General features: G+C 34.2%; 1 protein-coding gene across 2 annotated transcripts in view; it reads right to left on the bottom strand.

Annotated features, from left to right (window-relative positions):
* Nucleotides 1-17237, bottom strand: part of cpeb2 (cytoplasmic polyadenylation element binding protein 2) — a 126267-nt gene that overhangs the window by 17596 nt on the left and 91434 nt on the right. The window contains exons 5-7 of one of the 2 annotated variants that reach the window (XM_039751507.1): nucleotides 4606-4629; nucleotides 855-1028; nucleotides 442-531 (exon numbers count right to left, since the gene is read on the bottom strand). In XM_039751507.1, coding sequence (XP_039607441.1) covers nucleotides 442-531; nucleotides 855-1028; nucleotides 4606-4629 — 288 coding nt within the window. The remainder of the gene's footprint in view (nucleotides 1-441; nucleotides 532-854; nucleotides 1029-4605; nucleotides 4630-17237) is intronic. The other variant, XM_039751508.1, reaches the window with a different exon arrangement.

Below are 17237 nucleotides of genomic sequence, written 5' to 3'. Positions count from 1 at the left end.
TGAAGAAGAGGTATTATTAATTTTATTTGACTCTTCAATTCCACCCGGGGGGGTAAACATGAACATTATTCAAAGTTATTGTCTGTTTTTACATGCATTTTTATTACGCTTTAATTTAATTTTATTTTTTTTGTATTAGTATACTGCTGCTGGATTATGTGAATTTCCCCTTGGGATTAATAAAGTATCTATCTGTCTAACTTCTTAACATTTGAAAATTAACTTTTTTGACATAAGGTAATAGAAAATAAAAACACTGTCAGTTTAGTGTGTTTACTGTATTTTAAAAAAATGCAGGACTTTGTGTTCAAATGATCAGTACATATCTATTGATACGAAGCAATCATTTTATCAGAAATAATTCAGCATAAACAAAAGACAATAGTAGCAGTGCCAAATTCAGCAAATAGACATGTGAGCAGCCTAATTTAGAGTATTTACCTTTTGGTGGGAAATAAGATTTGCTTTCAGCCTTATGAGGCCAGTCTACAACCAGATGTCCAAAGCGACGGAAGCTTGTGGTTATTTCATCTAAATAAATGAAAATAAAGACAAACTAAAATTGTGTAATATGTGTGAAATATTAAACATATTGTAATCTTTAAGTAACATACTACAGAAAATCTACCACACGCTTACACACCTTTAATGTTCTTTTATGGTGTACAAAAAGGCCTGTAAGCACTTCATATAGCACAATTTTTAATAAACACTATATTAAGTAAGTTCTCTTTAATCATTGTACTAGCAGCTGTCTTTGTACATAACGGTGTAACAAATTAGGTGCACCCAGGTCATTTCCAGAAAAAGTGGTTTTGCATTATTAAACATTTGTCAATATTCATTAAATTTACCTTCATCTATGTCTGGGGGGAGCCCGCCAACGAAGACTTTGCGGGAAAAACGCTCAATCCGTTCACCATTTTGGTGAGCGTAGCAGTTGGGAGAGTTAAGCACTCCTGGAACCACCTGATCACTGTGCCCATCATCAAGCAATCCATCATCAATGGGGAACAGAGAGGAGCGTCCTGGAAAAGACAGGAAAGGTAGGATACATTATCAAAAAACAAAAACAAAAAGCCAGCAAACAATTCACTGAATAATTCTTTTATGTTTCATTGAAAACATTTATAAAAGTTCAGAATTCATATTAAAAAGTATATAAAAGCTGACATAAAGTGCACGTACACCTTATAAGCCACTGAGATAAAAACAAAGAACACCGAACAAAGTGCACTTCAACAAGAAAGTGCGTCAGTTTATGCAGAGCTGCTATAACATTTGATGCAAGTGAGGCAGAAGCATCAACAAACATTTCAATACTTGCTTTACTCCTGTAGTTGGAAACCTGGCAAGCTGAGGCCACAAAGCAGGCATACTTGATGTTATAATTCTGTGAAATTTACAAATATCCTTCAAAAGAAATGTAAAGTCTTTTAAAATAGTCTATACTAATAACTGATACACTAAACCAAAAGAGAAGCTGGTATTATATGTTTCACTGACATAAGGTTTTTACCGTACTTGTTAAACTGTGACTCACAAAAGTAGATGTAATGCAATTCAAAATGTAAAGGACAGCCTCTTATATAATAATGGTCAGGCTTATTATTAACATGCCATGAACAGATAGCAGCTAATGGAAAACACTACAATGTTTAACATGATCAGTTGACCGACTGCTCCCTAAATTGGGTTATCAAGCTCTTGTATTCCTGTGTTCCTGTGTAACTAGAGCCAGCACAGAGATAGTATGTTTCAAACTGTTGGACGCATTGGTGTAACTTCTGGTAGATGAGCTGGACACACTTAAAAGTTTACCCCAAGTACATCAGATGGAATCTTCTGATAGAATACAGTAAAGAAATATGAATAGTCTGCAATATTAAACTGATCCAAGTTGTGTTTACATATAGTTCACAAAGCACCTAAGGTGATACCCATGTCTGCCTGTCCGTGCATCTGACTGTTTGCCTGAACATACTCGGCCCCATGTGGACCAATTTTGTTAAAAAACGGTACACTTACTCTTCAAGGAAATTTGTTGAAATGATTACATTTTCACTGAGATATCTCAAACAGACGTTCAAAGTTTTGAAATGACAAAATCTCACACTGAAAAGCAGTAGCGAATTTGCAAACTTGTCTATCTTAAAACAAAGAAATATTGTCCATAACTTCAACTATGAATTAGTTTACAGTTTCAATTTTACCTTCACAGCGGTTGCATGAACTTGCTTATTTTGTGTATTTTCAATTTTTACTCATCTGACCGCCGCTTGGACGTTCAATGCAAGCAAGTCAGATGCTGGGGAGAACACATAAACAACTCACACAGAAGCACCCTTCCTCTGCTGCTTTAGGCATGTTAACCCAAAGAAGGACAAAAAAAGTCACTTCTCTGGAAATAAATGGAAAAGGAAAGCAATACTTAAGCATATATAAGACTGAATTGATTGAACTCATATTATCTGCAGATTATTATTATAAAGAACAAATATTATGAACTTGAAGTTAAATTGTGTTTGAACTAATTAATTACAAGGGAAGTGTGCAGCTACCTTAAGTAACGTAAAGACAGCATGGATTTAGAAAGGAAACTGCAGTTGATCTATAGGAAGAACATGGAGCTGCAGCACATGCATCAAAGACTGCGTTTGCCACTAACAGCAAGGACAGGAAAGGGTAGGTTAACAGTTTGCTTCATGCTGATTACTTAGCAGCATGACGCACAACACTGTTTATCCATACCCGAACAGCCACATTTGCTTCCATATATCTTCAGACTGGAATTAAAATCTTTAAGATAATTGTCACTTTTCATGTTCCCATTATAAAATAAATCAGTTCCTTTCAAGTTCTTACTAAGTTATATAATTTTAGCAAATTATTGTGTTTAACTAAATTAATATCTAGATGGGGAACTTATTTCATTTGCTCTCCTTTCATAGGGTATTATTGATAGTGATTTTATGCTAGTATTGGTCATTTTGTATTAAAAGTTATTTAATTTGCTAATTAGTGGGTACTGCTCTATTGGGTATACAGTACTTTCAAAAATGCTATGTTTAAGGAAACTGAACAATTAGTCACAGAACCTGCACCACTAACACGCTTCAATTGATGCCATTTTTATAAATTGAATTTTAATCTGCGGTCTGTAAAAGATATTTAGCCATCACAAAACTGTTTTTAACTCCATTGTACTGTAAAATACTGTTAAAAAGCATGTATTTAATGCATGCTTTGTACACATATAATTAAATTCTATTACATTATATTATCAGATTCATTTATGAATATTACTCATTGGTACAAAAATATTTAATAAATCTAAATGTGGCAAATGACTCCAATTTCAGGTGAATATTCTTATTAGTTAACTTAATGAACTGCAGAGTCCACAGGAGAACTGCCTCGATCCTCAGGGACCCCACCCACCCCCAACACGAACTGTTCACACTTCTACCCTCAGGCAGGAGGTATAGAAGTATGAAATGCAGGACTTCCAGGCTAAAGAACTCTTTCTTTCCCAAGGCCATTAGACTCCTAAATAACTGACTGGAGTTTACAACCATGGTTCACCTCATTCTATTTACCTCACACAACTGCATTTGACTTGTCTGTCACACATTTACCTGCACAATTACACTTTATACTTCTATTCTGTTTTTATACTTTATGCTGCCTCTGTTACTTATTATATATCTGCTACTTATTATTTATGTTTATCTTTATATGTTGGTTTTGTCATTTGGTGTGGACAGCAAAGAAAGAATTTCATTGTACAAGGAAACGTGTTTCCTTACTGTGCACATGACAATAAACTTTGAGCTTGTAATGCCATGTGTACATTTTTAACTTGTTATATGCTGCTCCAAAATTCAATGAGTGATTTAATAGTTGTAAGTCAGTGAGGAGCCATTATGAATAGTTGACAAGGGTTGATTATTTTAAATTTGTTATATTTAATTTACTGTTGTGTTTTTGCTTTTTAAGTAAGAGTACTAATATTCTACTGGGTCTAATGGTAAAACCCAAAGAAGTATTTGCAGAGAGAGTAAAGTATACTCCTGCATCTCAAATAGACAAATCCTCTGACTAATGAAAATGATTAACAGCACAAATTAACATTCTATAGTAATGCTATTTGTTATTTTACATAATTTCATGGTTAATAAAGCATACACAAAGATTTCTGCACAATTTTCCATCAAATGAAGTGGTTTTACATTCAAAACAATTCTGAATTATAGGATATACAATCAACATACAACAGACAAATCATGGTAATTATATCCAGAAATATTATTTAAGACAATTAAACTTAGTTAAACACTGATTTACCTATACATAACTATGATCAATTGATATTGGTAAATATTACTATAATTGTACCTAGATTTTAAAGGAAAATGCAAAATAATCTGAGAATAAATAATAAAATTAGTACTTTTGCACATTGCACATAGAAGCAAGAGCTAAAACATGCACGTGATTTAATTAATGCAATAATCACGAGCACTACATTGATCAACAGCTGCCCCACCACTAACAATCATGCTCCAGCAGACGACAACATATGGAAAAACACAAGTAAATTACCTCTTCTTCTCCCATAACTCCTTGCTGCATGTAAACAAAGGTTAAAAAAGTGTTAAGACCATACAATCTAATGCTACTGGGCCAGATGTACAGTACAGCAAAAAAGCTTCAAATTAGTATTTACTTTAGCAGTTTGCAAAATATTTTAAACTACTATAGTCACCTTTAGTTACTTAATATTTTACATGACTATCAATATTAAAATGCATTTGAAAAGTTTACATAAACTACATAAAAGGCAAATGAAAGACATTTTCTCAACCTTAAAAGTATTCAGTTTTTCTGTGCAGCATAAAGACTTTAAACTTGTATCTTTTATAATATTGGAAAATTTTCTATATTAGCAAATCTCAGAGTGAGGATCAAGGTAGGAGGTCGGCAATGCTGATCCTGGAAAGATGCAATGTCTGTCATGATTAAACACTCATGTTACTTTAGGAGGTTATGCATTCTTTATTTGAAGATCAAGCTAATAAACAGAAGTATGCAGAGGGTTCTTAATGCAAAAATATACACAGAACTATACAGCAGTGGAAATGTCAGTGAAATTAAATATAATGAAGTAATATACTAAGAAAATCAGAGACATTCATAGCTATACTATTTTCAGACACCCTTATTATGATGGTCAATTCAAAGTCACAGGGCTACGGCTTATCTTTGGACTAGAGACAGAAGATGGAATCAATGGAAGCAAACAAACGGACACGAAAATCTAAGGTCTATGCATTGTGTGGCAGCAGTGGAGGTAGTAGCCCATTAACAATGGAAGCATGTAGCTGTTCTCATAAATAGCAAAATAAAATGCTACTCAGAGTGGCATTACCCTCTTTTCTTTAGCATGATGAATGAGTCTTCTTCTTCAGCCCCATTTCATGAGAGTTAACACTTAACCATGAGCAAGTTTCTCTTTGGAACTGTTGCAGTGACCTTTTGGGTACATATGGAAATTATGTTATCACTCACAATGGAAAGACTATCCAGGCTCAGAGGCACATTGGTCTTGTCCTGCTTATCACCTTGATCAATGAGAACATTTATCAAGATTCAACCTTTACCAACCTTAATAGCAATAATTCTGCACAATGATCAACTAAAACATGGGGCTTATGTGCCCCAAGAAAACTCTTTCTACTGTCTTTATAATGAAGTATTTGCAGTAGTTTGCAGTAGCACTCTTTGTTAAACACTAACTTTATATACCAAATGGTAATCTAATGCTAAATGCTTTGGATGTGGAAGAAGGCCTGTAATGATGGTGGATTTTGGTGCTAAACAGAGTGTAATCTTACAACATCAAGGTGCTTAAGCAGGAGGGACTTTATGTCAAAGCAATACATTTGTTTTGCTGGAATAAAGAATTCACTATCGCCAACTCTCAGCAGACATACTTTTATGATAGAAACACAAAATTTGCATGAAAGCTCAATGAGACCACAACAGCATCTGGACAAAGTAAAACACCAAGTATGCTGAGCTTCCTTCCACATGTGTCAGTCAACAGTTCTGACAATCCATGGGTCTTGTAGACATAATGACATAGCATTGCCTCCAAACTATGAGATAGCAGGAACTGAACAAAGTACACTGCTGACTTCTGAAATAAATATGTTATTTGTAGTAACAGTGAAAAATATTTCTTCCTCAGGCAATTCTTTAGATTAGAAATTAAGAAGGGGTAATATAATTCATAAGTATGTGCCCCTTTATATCAAAGAGGGAGAAACAAACCAAAGTTTACTGAGATTTATATTTTGTGCTATTCTTTTATTGTAATGTTTCTGCATATGCTTGCACATATCCATCTTCTATTTTTTTATGTTAAGAATAAACTATTATTTTGTTTATTAGAATTGGAGTTTTGTTGAAAAACATACAATCATAATGTCCTCGCCACAAACAGAGAAAGATATTGTTGATTTGTGTGCAGCTTTGCCAATTTATTAACGTTCTGGATTAATTGAAATTAATCTATCTTCACAGATCTGATGTGTCAGCACAAACTTCAAACATGTTATAGATATTCTATACAAAGAAACTAATAATACTTTCCATTATTAAAAAATAAGTAGTTTTGCAAGCTGTGTACTTCTCTCAAAAATATACATTTTTCAAGAAAAACATTCTGATTGCCAACATATTTCCTCTCATTGAAAGTAAAAACTGAGTAGTCACTGTGTACCTTAATAAAATTCTAAAGCCATCATCCACCTAAACAGAAGACAAGCTTCCATCAATCATTACCTTATGTAAGTGGTACTTGGATTACTCGTTAAATCTCTACTGGCTACTGTGTTCTATGGCAGGTTGGATCATTTATTGATAACAGGCTAATTATTAAATAATGGAGCACAAGGATCACCTGAATAGAACTGGTAATTGGAGAATACAGTAGTTGGCATTTCAATTAGAATTAATTTTAAAAAGCAGAAAAAAAATAGATCAAGTATCAACAAAAATATTATACAGTGAGTGGAAATATTGGCAATACAGAAAGCCATTGTCTAGCAGCAAAGAAAAAAAAATATTTTAATAGTGGCCATTAGCACAAGAATTAAATTTAAAGAAAAAAAAAAAAAATCACAAAATAAAGGCACTTGAACAACACAATGAGTGTACAGAAACCTTTTATAGTAACTTGCTAAATGCAGTTTGGTGGCATTAAGTGTATATGGTGGTCCAGATCTAATTATGCAATTTTCATTACGTTATAAATTTATTAAGTTTATTACATAGAAAATCACCCGAAAAATCCTGGACCATCGAGAAGTGTACGAACTGACGACATGAAGAATCGTCTTCGTGCCGAATTGGAATTGTCCCCGCATAAATCAAAGTCATTCAGACGATCTGGATCTGCATAATTAGATCTGGACCACCCTGTACAGTAATCCCTCCTCGATCGCGAGGGTTGTGTTCCAGAACCCCCCGCGAGAGGTGAAAATCCGCGAAGTAGAAACCATATGTTTGTATGGTTATTTTTATATATTTTAAGCCCTTATAAACTCTCCCACACTGTTAACATTATTAGAGCCCTCTAGACATGAAATAACACCCTTTAGTCAAAAGTTTAAACTGTGCTCCATGACAAGACAGAGATGACAGTTCTTTCTCACAATTAAAAGAATGCAAACATATCTTCTCTTCAAAGGAGCGCTGTCAGGAGCAGAGAATTTCAGAGAGAGAGAGAGAGAGAGAGCATGACAGAAAAGCAAACAATCAAAAAATCAATACGTGCTGTTGCACACCGCGATAAAGCAGCCGCAACAGAAGGGAGCAATGTGAACGTAGTCTTTCAGCATTTTTAGAGTAGCGCCCGTATCTTCTAGGCAAACAGCCTCTGTGCAAACAGCTCCTCTGCTCACATCCCCTCTGTCAGGAGCTGAGAACGTCAGAGAGAGTGAGAGAGTCCGAGAAAAGCAAACAATCAAGCACCGCTCGGGAAGCACATCACATATCATTGAGGAGTTTTATTTAATACGTAATACATGCTCTGATTGTGTAGCTTCTAAGCCATCTGCCAATAGCGTCCCTTGTATGAAATCAACTGGGCAAACAAACTGAGGAAGCATGTACCATAAATTAAAAGAGCCATTGTCTGCAGAAATCCGCGAACCAGCGAAAAATCTGTGATATATATTTAGATATGCTTACATTTAAAATCCGCGATAGAGTGAAACCGCGAAAGTCGAAGTGCGATATAGCGAAGGATCACTGTAGTTCGGAATAGCTTGGAAGGTGAGCATTTTGCATTTGCAATTTTGCTAATTTTTTATGTATTAATCTAATTACTACATACAACTAGTATTATCTAATGTGATGGAGAGTTGGGAAAATAGTAGAATTTCCATAAGTATATGTATTTTAAGAGCTGTGTCATTTCAGACTTGGCATTTGAAAATGTAAGTTAAAGCATACCATTTTATTTTCCTGTACAGTACAGTTATAGTACATTTCTGTTTAAAATTATCTTGTAAATTCTAAATGTTACTGTTACAGCTCTCAAGCTTATATCTTAAATTACGAGGCTTCAACATAACATGAATTACAAACACGCTGCTGCTACATACACCTGATTAACTACCTGCTTAAAAAAATGTAAGTTTGAAAAAGGTGTATTTTTAAAAGGCAAAACTAAAAGTCATTTTCAATTAGATGTAAAATACAATCTTTTCAGATAACAGATTTCTGTAATTGGCAGACTATAGAATAGTATTGCATACATCAAGAATCATGGTAAAACAACTGAAAACAGGAATAAAAGTTAATAACTGTTACACCAGACTTTAGTTTATAAATAACATTTAATATTTCAGGTCCTTGAATACAGTTTATTTTTATAAAGCATGCAGAACAGGTTTCTGAGGAAGAATAACATTATGAACTATACAACATACCTCATTAGGCCTAAAAAGTCAAAAGAATGGAAAATTACATTATGGACTAGCTGGAATATGATATTTTTAGATCAAAGTGTGAAATGTAGGTCAACCAGGCAGGTGGTGAAAGCTTAATACAATGAATGTACTGCCTCTGATGAACAGAAGAGGAAGCAGAGTGGCGTGGGAATATATAGTGGGGCTTGTGATCTTTGTTCAACCAAAGGAAGTTAGAAATCAGCAGGTTTACAACCATAAACATTTTGTGAGAGAGCTGGCCGAAGAGCTTTTTTTTTGGGACAGCTGTACATACTTGTTCTTTGGAATGATCATTTGAACCATCAAATACTAAATTCTTTAGCATTTATCATGAAACACAATTATTATTTTAGTAATTACCCTTCTTTTTTCAGGTTATCAACTTCTGCAAGGACCATAGCCAATTCAGTAAACAATACTTCAGTCCTACAAATTTTGAAAGCTAGCAGCCACTACAGTAGGTAAACCAACCAATTAATAAGTTTGTTCTCCAGGTTTCCTCAGAATAACCTAAAGTTGCCAGGACATGGACTCAATATGTAGGACAAAGATGCTGGACTATGAAGACTTCAGTCTTCCTCAGAGCTACTACAATCTACCATATACATGTACCTAGCAGGTTCTATTTAAACTTACAAATTCTAAATTGGGTTGACATGTGTTAACTACATTGGCCAGTGCATCAAGCTTTATACATCATACGTTTCCTGGGATCATTTCAGGTCCTTCCTCGATTTGAGGCATGAAATATCATTTTGTTAACAAAAACCAGATGCTGAACTGCACACTATAGCTAAGTATATGGGAGTATGACAGTATGATGGGATCTTCCTGATTATCAGTTACATTCAGATATTAATAAATGTTTCTACTTGCGTCAAGGCTGAGCTTGTACCAGAAAAATGCACTAAACAACCTTCTAGACCCAGAAGGAAAGATCTGTTTTCAGTACTTTCACTACTTCCTGGTCCTTCTATCAAAGAATGTTCAGAATTTACTAAAGAAAGAAATTTTTTGCAGCCCATCGCCCCAGATTTGGAAATCACTGCTGTTCTCAGCTACTTCTTCTTCTCTCAACCCATGTCGGCTTGTTTCTCTGCAGAGGACAAGTATCGACTCAATGTTTTTTAGCAATGGTGCACAGTCCCTACACCCAATACAACGTAATGAGTGAGAGCTTCAACAGGTTTGATGTTACCAACATACATAAACAACATGTTTATATATTAAGCCTTATTCATTTCCTCCCTGAATTGCACAAACATTCTACTTATGTGTGATTGCCTACCTGATTTAGTTAGCTTGTCAAAATGTATGATGCAGTCACTGATTAAGCAGTCAGTTATTGGAATGAGGAAGCCTACTTCATAAAGGGGTACTTAATGTATGGAGACAGCAAATCACAAAGTTCCTTAAAGTACCTTTACAATTTTACAAAATGATATCACATACTTCCTTTTCATTAGGAAAATCTATCACCAAAGAGAGGTGAGAGACTGGTGATGGTGAAACAATAGATAGGGTGGCTTTTATTTTGCAGATTCTATAGGCACTTCAACGGCTAACAAGAATCCAATCCAAAAACTCTTTTCAACCCATTCACAAGAAAGTAGAACACACAAAATGGAGTTAGAAATAAAATTTCTATTTCTTAAGTTTTTAGCTCATATGAACACTTTTTTCTTCAGCTCCGACTCACTCTCCATTGCATTCGCTATTTGCAAAATGAGCTGTGGTCTACCCAGCTACCCACAGCCTAAACAGTCAAAAAACTAAAAAGTCACAAAACTGAGATGGTGAAAACAAAATTAAGCCTGTGGTAAAAACTTTATTATTCAATTCTCTACTTCTAATCATTTAGCCTTACATAGTATGATGAAATAATTTACTGAGCACTAAGTGGTGGCATGTATTTATGACATATTTTTTTAATGATTAGGTGTGCCTGTGAAATTTGAAAGAGAGAGGCTGAGCAAAATGAGCACAATTAGCTAAACCAGAAAAGCAGTGTCCCTTTATGTAACAGACTTGGAATGGAGCCAGTACCTTATTTGCTGCTGTACAGGTGATGTTACTGTTCTAGGAATTAAAAATGTTCTGAGTCAAGCAGCCTGCCCCTTTAAGCTTACGATATCGCACTTTCATTACGTTTCATTGTTAGAGGATGAATTTATGCTGTGGACTGTACAAGATAATAACTGAGTCCTGTTATATTAATGCTTTAGAAAGAAGTCTGAAATAAAATGAAATTGAACCCTTACTCCAAAACCATACTCAGTGACTTACAGAAGAGAATTCCAAAGGATAAAGCTTATAAAATGTAGCATTCTTGAGATGTTGAACAATAATTAAAATCAGTCTGCAGAATTCAAAGAGCACCCATGAAATGCACAAGTTATCTGACATCTAACCGTTATTTAAGCTGAGAAAATGTTTGAAAATATAAAAGCACTAGTAAATGTTCAAACTGCGGGGGGAGGGGGGGGGTGTCTCAATATGTATTTAATTTCATTTCATACAATTTTAATATTTTTACTAGCAGTAATTAGCTAATCGTATTATTTAATCCTAGCAGTGTACCTTCACTGGATGCAGCCATGAAAGTTTTCTTTTTTTGCCATTTTTCATTAGTACTGTATTTCACATTATTTCGACTGTTGATAATCGTTTATTACTACTTAAAAATACATAACAGAGGTCATTATTTTTAACTAAAAATTTGTCACCATAATGACAAAATGTAAATATTAAGTAACTGAAGAATAAGTACAAGAGACAATTGGACAAGAACTGAATAAAACATTACAAAAACAATGAAACCGATGAAGAAAATATCTTGGGAAACATTTTTTAATTCTTATAATCTTTTTTTTTTCTTTAAATAAAGATACAGAATGTAATCCTATCCTTTTTAGTCAAATAATGATCAGGTAAGATTTTGAAAAATGCTTCATATACTATCTTTCTCTACTTTTTATACAATAAACTCATTCAAATATGCATCATTAATGAACTTCATGAAACAGCAGCCTATCAAGGCAGGAACTGTGCAGAAACAGTGCAAACCACAATACCACTGCTCCATCCTGACTTGATCTAGACCAGCAAAATTGCATTAGGATATGTAATCATAATATGAAGAATGATATTAAAATTACACACACAGTAAGCTTTGAATACATACATTTTAAACTAATGCCATGTATATTTGAATGTTTTACTCCATATCGTCCAATTTCATAAGAAATAATAGCTTTGTAGAAATAATAGTTTCTACTCAAATGCTTCGTTGTGTCCTGTAAGTTCATCACAAAAAATCTGACCAAATGCCACCACTCTGTTATCACATCTTCATGGAAACATCAAAGTGGATAAAATTTTTTCCTTCTTACTTCTTATCTCATTGTAGTTATTCTCATATGAAGCAAATAAATAAAAATCACATATAATGTGAAATGTAAAATAAAATGTACATTTTTCAGGAAAATGTATGACAATAAATTTCTGTAGACTTTACACCCTCAAGGCTTTTGAATTTGCATAAAGTGAAGAGGTTATTCAAAAAATACTGATTTGAATATATAATGTAAAGTTCTATTATCTGTACTCAGTAGGAAAATGTACTGTACCTACAAGACCAGGATTTTTACATGTCAGGATAAACCAAATATTATACTTAAAATATCATTATTTAAATCAAAATAATAATCAAATATAATACCTAGATAAGGTATTAAAAGAACAAAGCAGTTAAGGACACATGATACTTGTTATAGTCAGTATGAAAGGAGCCAAATAGGCCTTACTCTGAACAACACAGAAAAAGCTGGCAAAGAAAATTGCAAAGCACCTGTGAAGATACAGGCCACATTTTGGTCTGCTACCAGATGATAACAGCCTAAAATTGTAATAAAGGTTTCAGGGCAAGTTTAAATATATAGCATACCATATATTTATTCATGCTGCAGACACATAACACAAACTCTATACACTTAGCTATAAAAAAGAGAAACTTAACATAACCAAAGGTAAACCATGTATCCAATAGAAATATCTTACCCACAACTAAGAACTGCATCTATACATCTATTTTGCAACCTGCTTTTTTCATGTTGTGTTGAAGGGGATTGCTATCCCACTACCATTGAGCAAGACAGGAATCAAACCTGAATGAAGCTAGTCCTTTGCAGCACATAAAATAGTGCACACACCAACTCAAACATAAAAAATGAATTTAATATGCTTATTATGGCAATCTAAGAAGTCAAATTTAATTTGTTTTTGGTTGTCACCCCCTGTAAAATACTGTATATACTAATTATTAAGACATCTTAACTACTTTTACAGCCTTAGCTTAGATATCCTGATGATTTCATGTGGGACAAAACATTAAAAAAACACAAAACATATAAATAATGCATAGTGGCAATGCCACCACCACTTAAAATTGTCATCCAATAACTTCATGGTTATTTCAGACCGTTCAGCCCATAATTATTGTCATCTTAGGATATCCAATTAAGGAAATAAATACAAAAAAAAAACTAAACACAGGATAAAAAAAGGCAATGAATCAAAGGTGACTAAAAGACAGCTGGTAACATTAACCTAAACACTTATAGTATTTTTTACTACAATTAGTATGGAAGGCACAAAAAAATATGGCCAATATATACAGTATTATATTCTCAACCGTAACACAGACACAAAAATAAGACAATGAAGAAGATACAACGGCATGGACTCAAATACGGTTCATACTCCTTCCTGCAATGTATACAAAAGAAACAATTAAAAAAACATAATGCCGTAAGTGTACAACACTATGACAGCAATCCAGAAGACTAGTATTGAAAGGTAATGCTGTTTTCTTGTAGGAACATGTTTTCCAAAAGCTTTAAAGATAACTAGTAAAATCTGTCATGTTCTTACTTATAAATAGAACAATCAATGTAGAGACAGAAGACAGATCCAAACACTGACAGGTTTTATTGAATGATCAAAAATTCTGACGTTAATTTATTTAAAGGTGCTAGTTTCCCTCTCAATATGTCATATAACACAACACTAACTGATTTTTTAAAAAGGATGTCGGGGAAGACTGTTGTCCAGGTGATTCACCAGTTGCACCTTTATGCGAGAGTGGCAAAAAGAAGGTCACTTCTAAAAAAATAAATAAATAAATAAAAAAAACCAAAAAAAAAAACATGCACATGACATCTCAGCTAGAGCTTGCCAGAAGGCACAAGGTAGACTCAGAAGTCAGCTGTAATAAACTTATATGGTCTGATGATACCAAAATTTAGCTTTCAGGCCATTAAACACCATGTTTGGCATAGGCAAAACACTGCACATTGTCAAAAACATATGGCCCCCACTATGAAGCAAGCACTGTGATGCTGTGAAGATGCTTCTCCGTAATGGGTCCTGAAAGGCTTGTAAGGGCAGAGAGTACAATGAATGTATCAAAATCCTGGAGGAAAACCTGATGCAGTCTGCAAGAAACCTGTGCCTTGGGAAAAGATCTTGTTTCCAACTAGATGGCAATCCCAAGCATAAATCCGAAACTACACAAAATGGCTTAAAACCAACAATGGTAATGTCTTGCAGTGGCAAAGTCAGAGCCCAGACCTCAATCAAACCGAGAATTTGTGTCTGGATTCGAAAAAGCCTGTTCACTCACAATTCGTATGCAAGCTGACAGAGCTTAATCAGTTTTTGCAAAGCAGAATGAGGAAAAATTGCAATGTCCCCATGTGAAAAACTAACAGAGACAGACCCGTGCACAAAGCTGAAATTGCTGTCAGAGATGCATCTACTAAATACTGACTTAAAAGAGGTGAGTGTTTAATATTTGTAATTAATCTTGAAGAGGCCTTCTGTGTTGATCAGTGTCATAAAAACCAAATTACAACTGTGATTCAATGTTGCATAAAAATAAAATGTGAAAACATCTAAGGGGGTTAATACTTTATAAAGTTCCACCTTACATACACGGTTTTAATATGCCCAAAATTAATTCCTAACATAAAGGTATACTTACCCTTGTAATGCTCTCAGAAGCTGGACATACTACTTGCTATTGCCATTACAAGTTAAAAAAAAGGCTACCAAACTAACACCCTCTCAAACTCTTGGACAAACAGACACACGTGTATCAATCAGTATTTGAATAACTAACTGGCTACTGGATTTACAATCTGAGAGGAAACCGCTGGTGAAATTGAAGGATACAATCACTAAGCCTCTTATCTCTGGAACAGGGGCTCCCTTTACTCATTACACACGACTGGCTGGGCTTGACATGTAGAGTCTGTAACTGATTATGATAAGTTTGCATCTAGGAGCAAAATGACAGAACTGGTTAAATGTTGTACCTTATAAAATCAGGACACAACAGTCAATAAAACAAACAAAAAATGGTGGTAGATTTAAACCAAATAAAAACAGCACTCTCAATGTTGTTCATTGAAGGCCATGCTATAGAGGTGGTGAGGTTTAATTTCCTTGGTACCCCTCAACTCTCCAATGTGGTAGGTAAACATATTTGTTATGTTCAAGAAGAAGTAACAGTTCCCATCTTAAAGAGTTAAAGAGGGTCCAAATGTTACAGCATGGCAACATTTATACCACTGTCAAGAAGTAAATAGATGGGCTGCTATGTCACTCTTTCAAAACCACTGGTTATCATCTCTCCACTGTGGATTCATTAGTGAAACTTTACCCAGCCTCTGTTCTTCCATTTGCTAAATGGGTTATGAGAAAAATTAAGACTACAAGATTTCACAATATGAATTACTCCCAAGCAGTCACATTGATTAATAACTAAACTTTAATTTAGAGCTTTCAGCAAAAATCGAATGAATATGTGTTTCTATTATATGACCTGCCTGGGCGGTATAATTATAATGAATGAGCAATATAACAATAGTCACTCTTGCACGACAAATACATGTTTACATAATTTGCAAACTATTTTTTATCTATTTCTATTTTTGCACTCAATTCATATGTGCATTATACCTAAGAGGAATATTTAGTTATCCTATTGTATTGTATTACAATTTAATTATGTCCATTATATGTAAATGCACCTTTAGGACTGCTGCAATTTTGTTGTACTAAGCGAAATGACAATAAAAGGAATCTGGAATCTGGTGTTGTAGAATTATCAGTTGTCCTACTCTTGTTTTATATGTCTGTTCATGCTTTACTTAATTCTGCTTCATCAAGTTGTATTCCCTTCAACTGGCTTTACTGTGTTAGTGAAGATAAAAATTAGATACTGTATAATGGGAAAGCAACAAGCTATAGATTACAGACATTTAATTTTACCTTGAAAGGTAAACGTTTAAGGTTTTTTCTTTAGTCATGTTTATTATGTGGTTGCAACCACACAGACAAGAATAAAAAGCACATAAGGGACATGGGTTATAATTCACAAAAGTCAGAAATACAGTATATGTATAATTTAAAAAATGTCTCTTGATTGAGTATTTCTATTTTTTAAAGCAGTATAGCACCTGGGGGGAGGTTTTGATGGGGGTTGGAGATTAGGAATTCATGTAGGTCTGTCAGCTATCATCCCTGATTTACTGATAATAGGTGTTGTACGTAATGGGTGGCACTCATCAGCCGCATTCATCAGTTCCTTCATTATTGCCCTTTGCTATATGCAAATCAAGCAATCCAGATCAGCGCCAATAATTTTGGCTGCCTGTCTGTTAACCTTTTTCAAGGCTTTTTGAATTTTGATTTGTCAAGAAATTAATTCAGCTTCCAAAGTTCATTTAGGAGCTAAGGTGATGACAGTCTGGATCATGGTGTGATAAAAGACAGCACACGTCCCCTGTACGTTTAGAAATATTGTTACACAACCAAGACAAACAAGGCATAAACATAAACCAATAAAACATAATTGCCCTGACTCAAAGAAACAATGAATAATGAAGTGACATTTGCAGTTCACCATGCTATCAATCTGAATCCTGCTAATGGTATGAAAGTCAAGTGTAGAAGACGCAGAATGTTATTTGTATCATGGCTGCCAGGAAAAAGCCAGAGTAAAATAGTAAAAGTACACTGCAAATTATGCGAAACCAACAAACCTGTTTTAAATATAACCATTTTTTTTAAAAAAACACGTTATCACATTCAGGATAAAACAATGTAGTGCGTGAGACCTTTTAGATGTCAATACAGTACAAGTTAATA

The sequence above is a fragment of the Polypterus senegalus genome, chromosome 4 (assembly GCF_016835505.1).
Source record: "Polypterus senegalus isolate Bchr_013 chromosome 4, ASM1683550v1, whole genome shotgun sequence".
In the NCBI taxonomy this organism is placed as follows: Eukaryota; Metazoa; Chordata; class Cladistia; order Polypteriformes; family Polypteridae; genus Polypterus; species Polypterus senegalus.
Note: the sequence above shows the minus strand (reverse complement) of the source record. Positions and strands in the feature narration are given on the sequence as shown.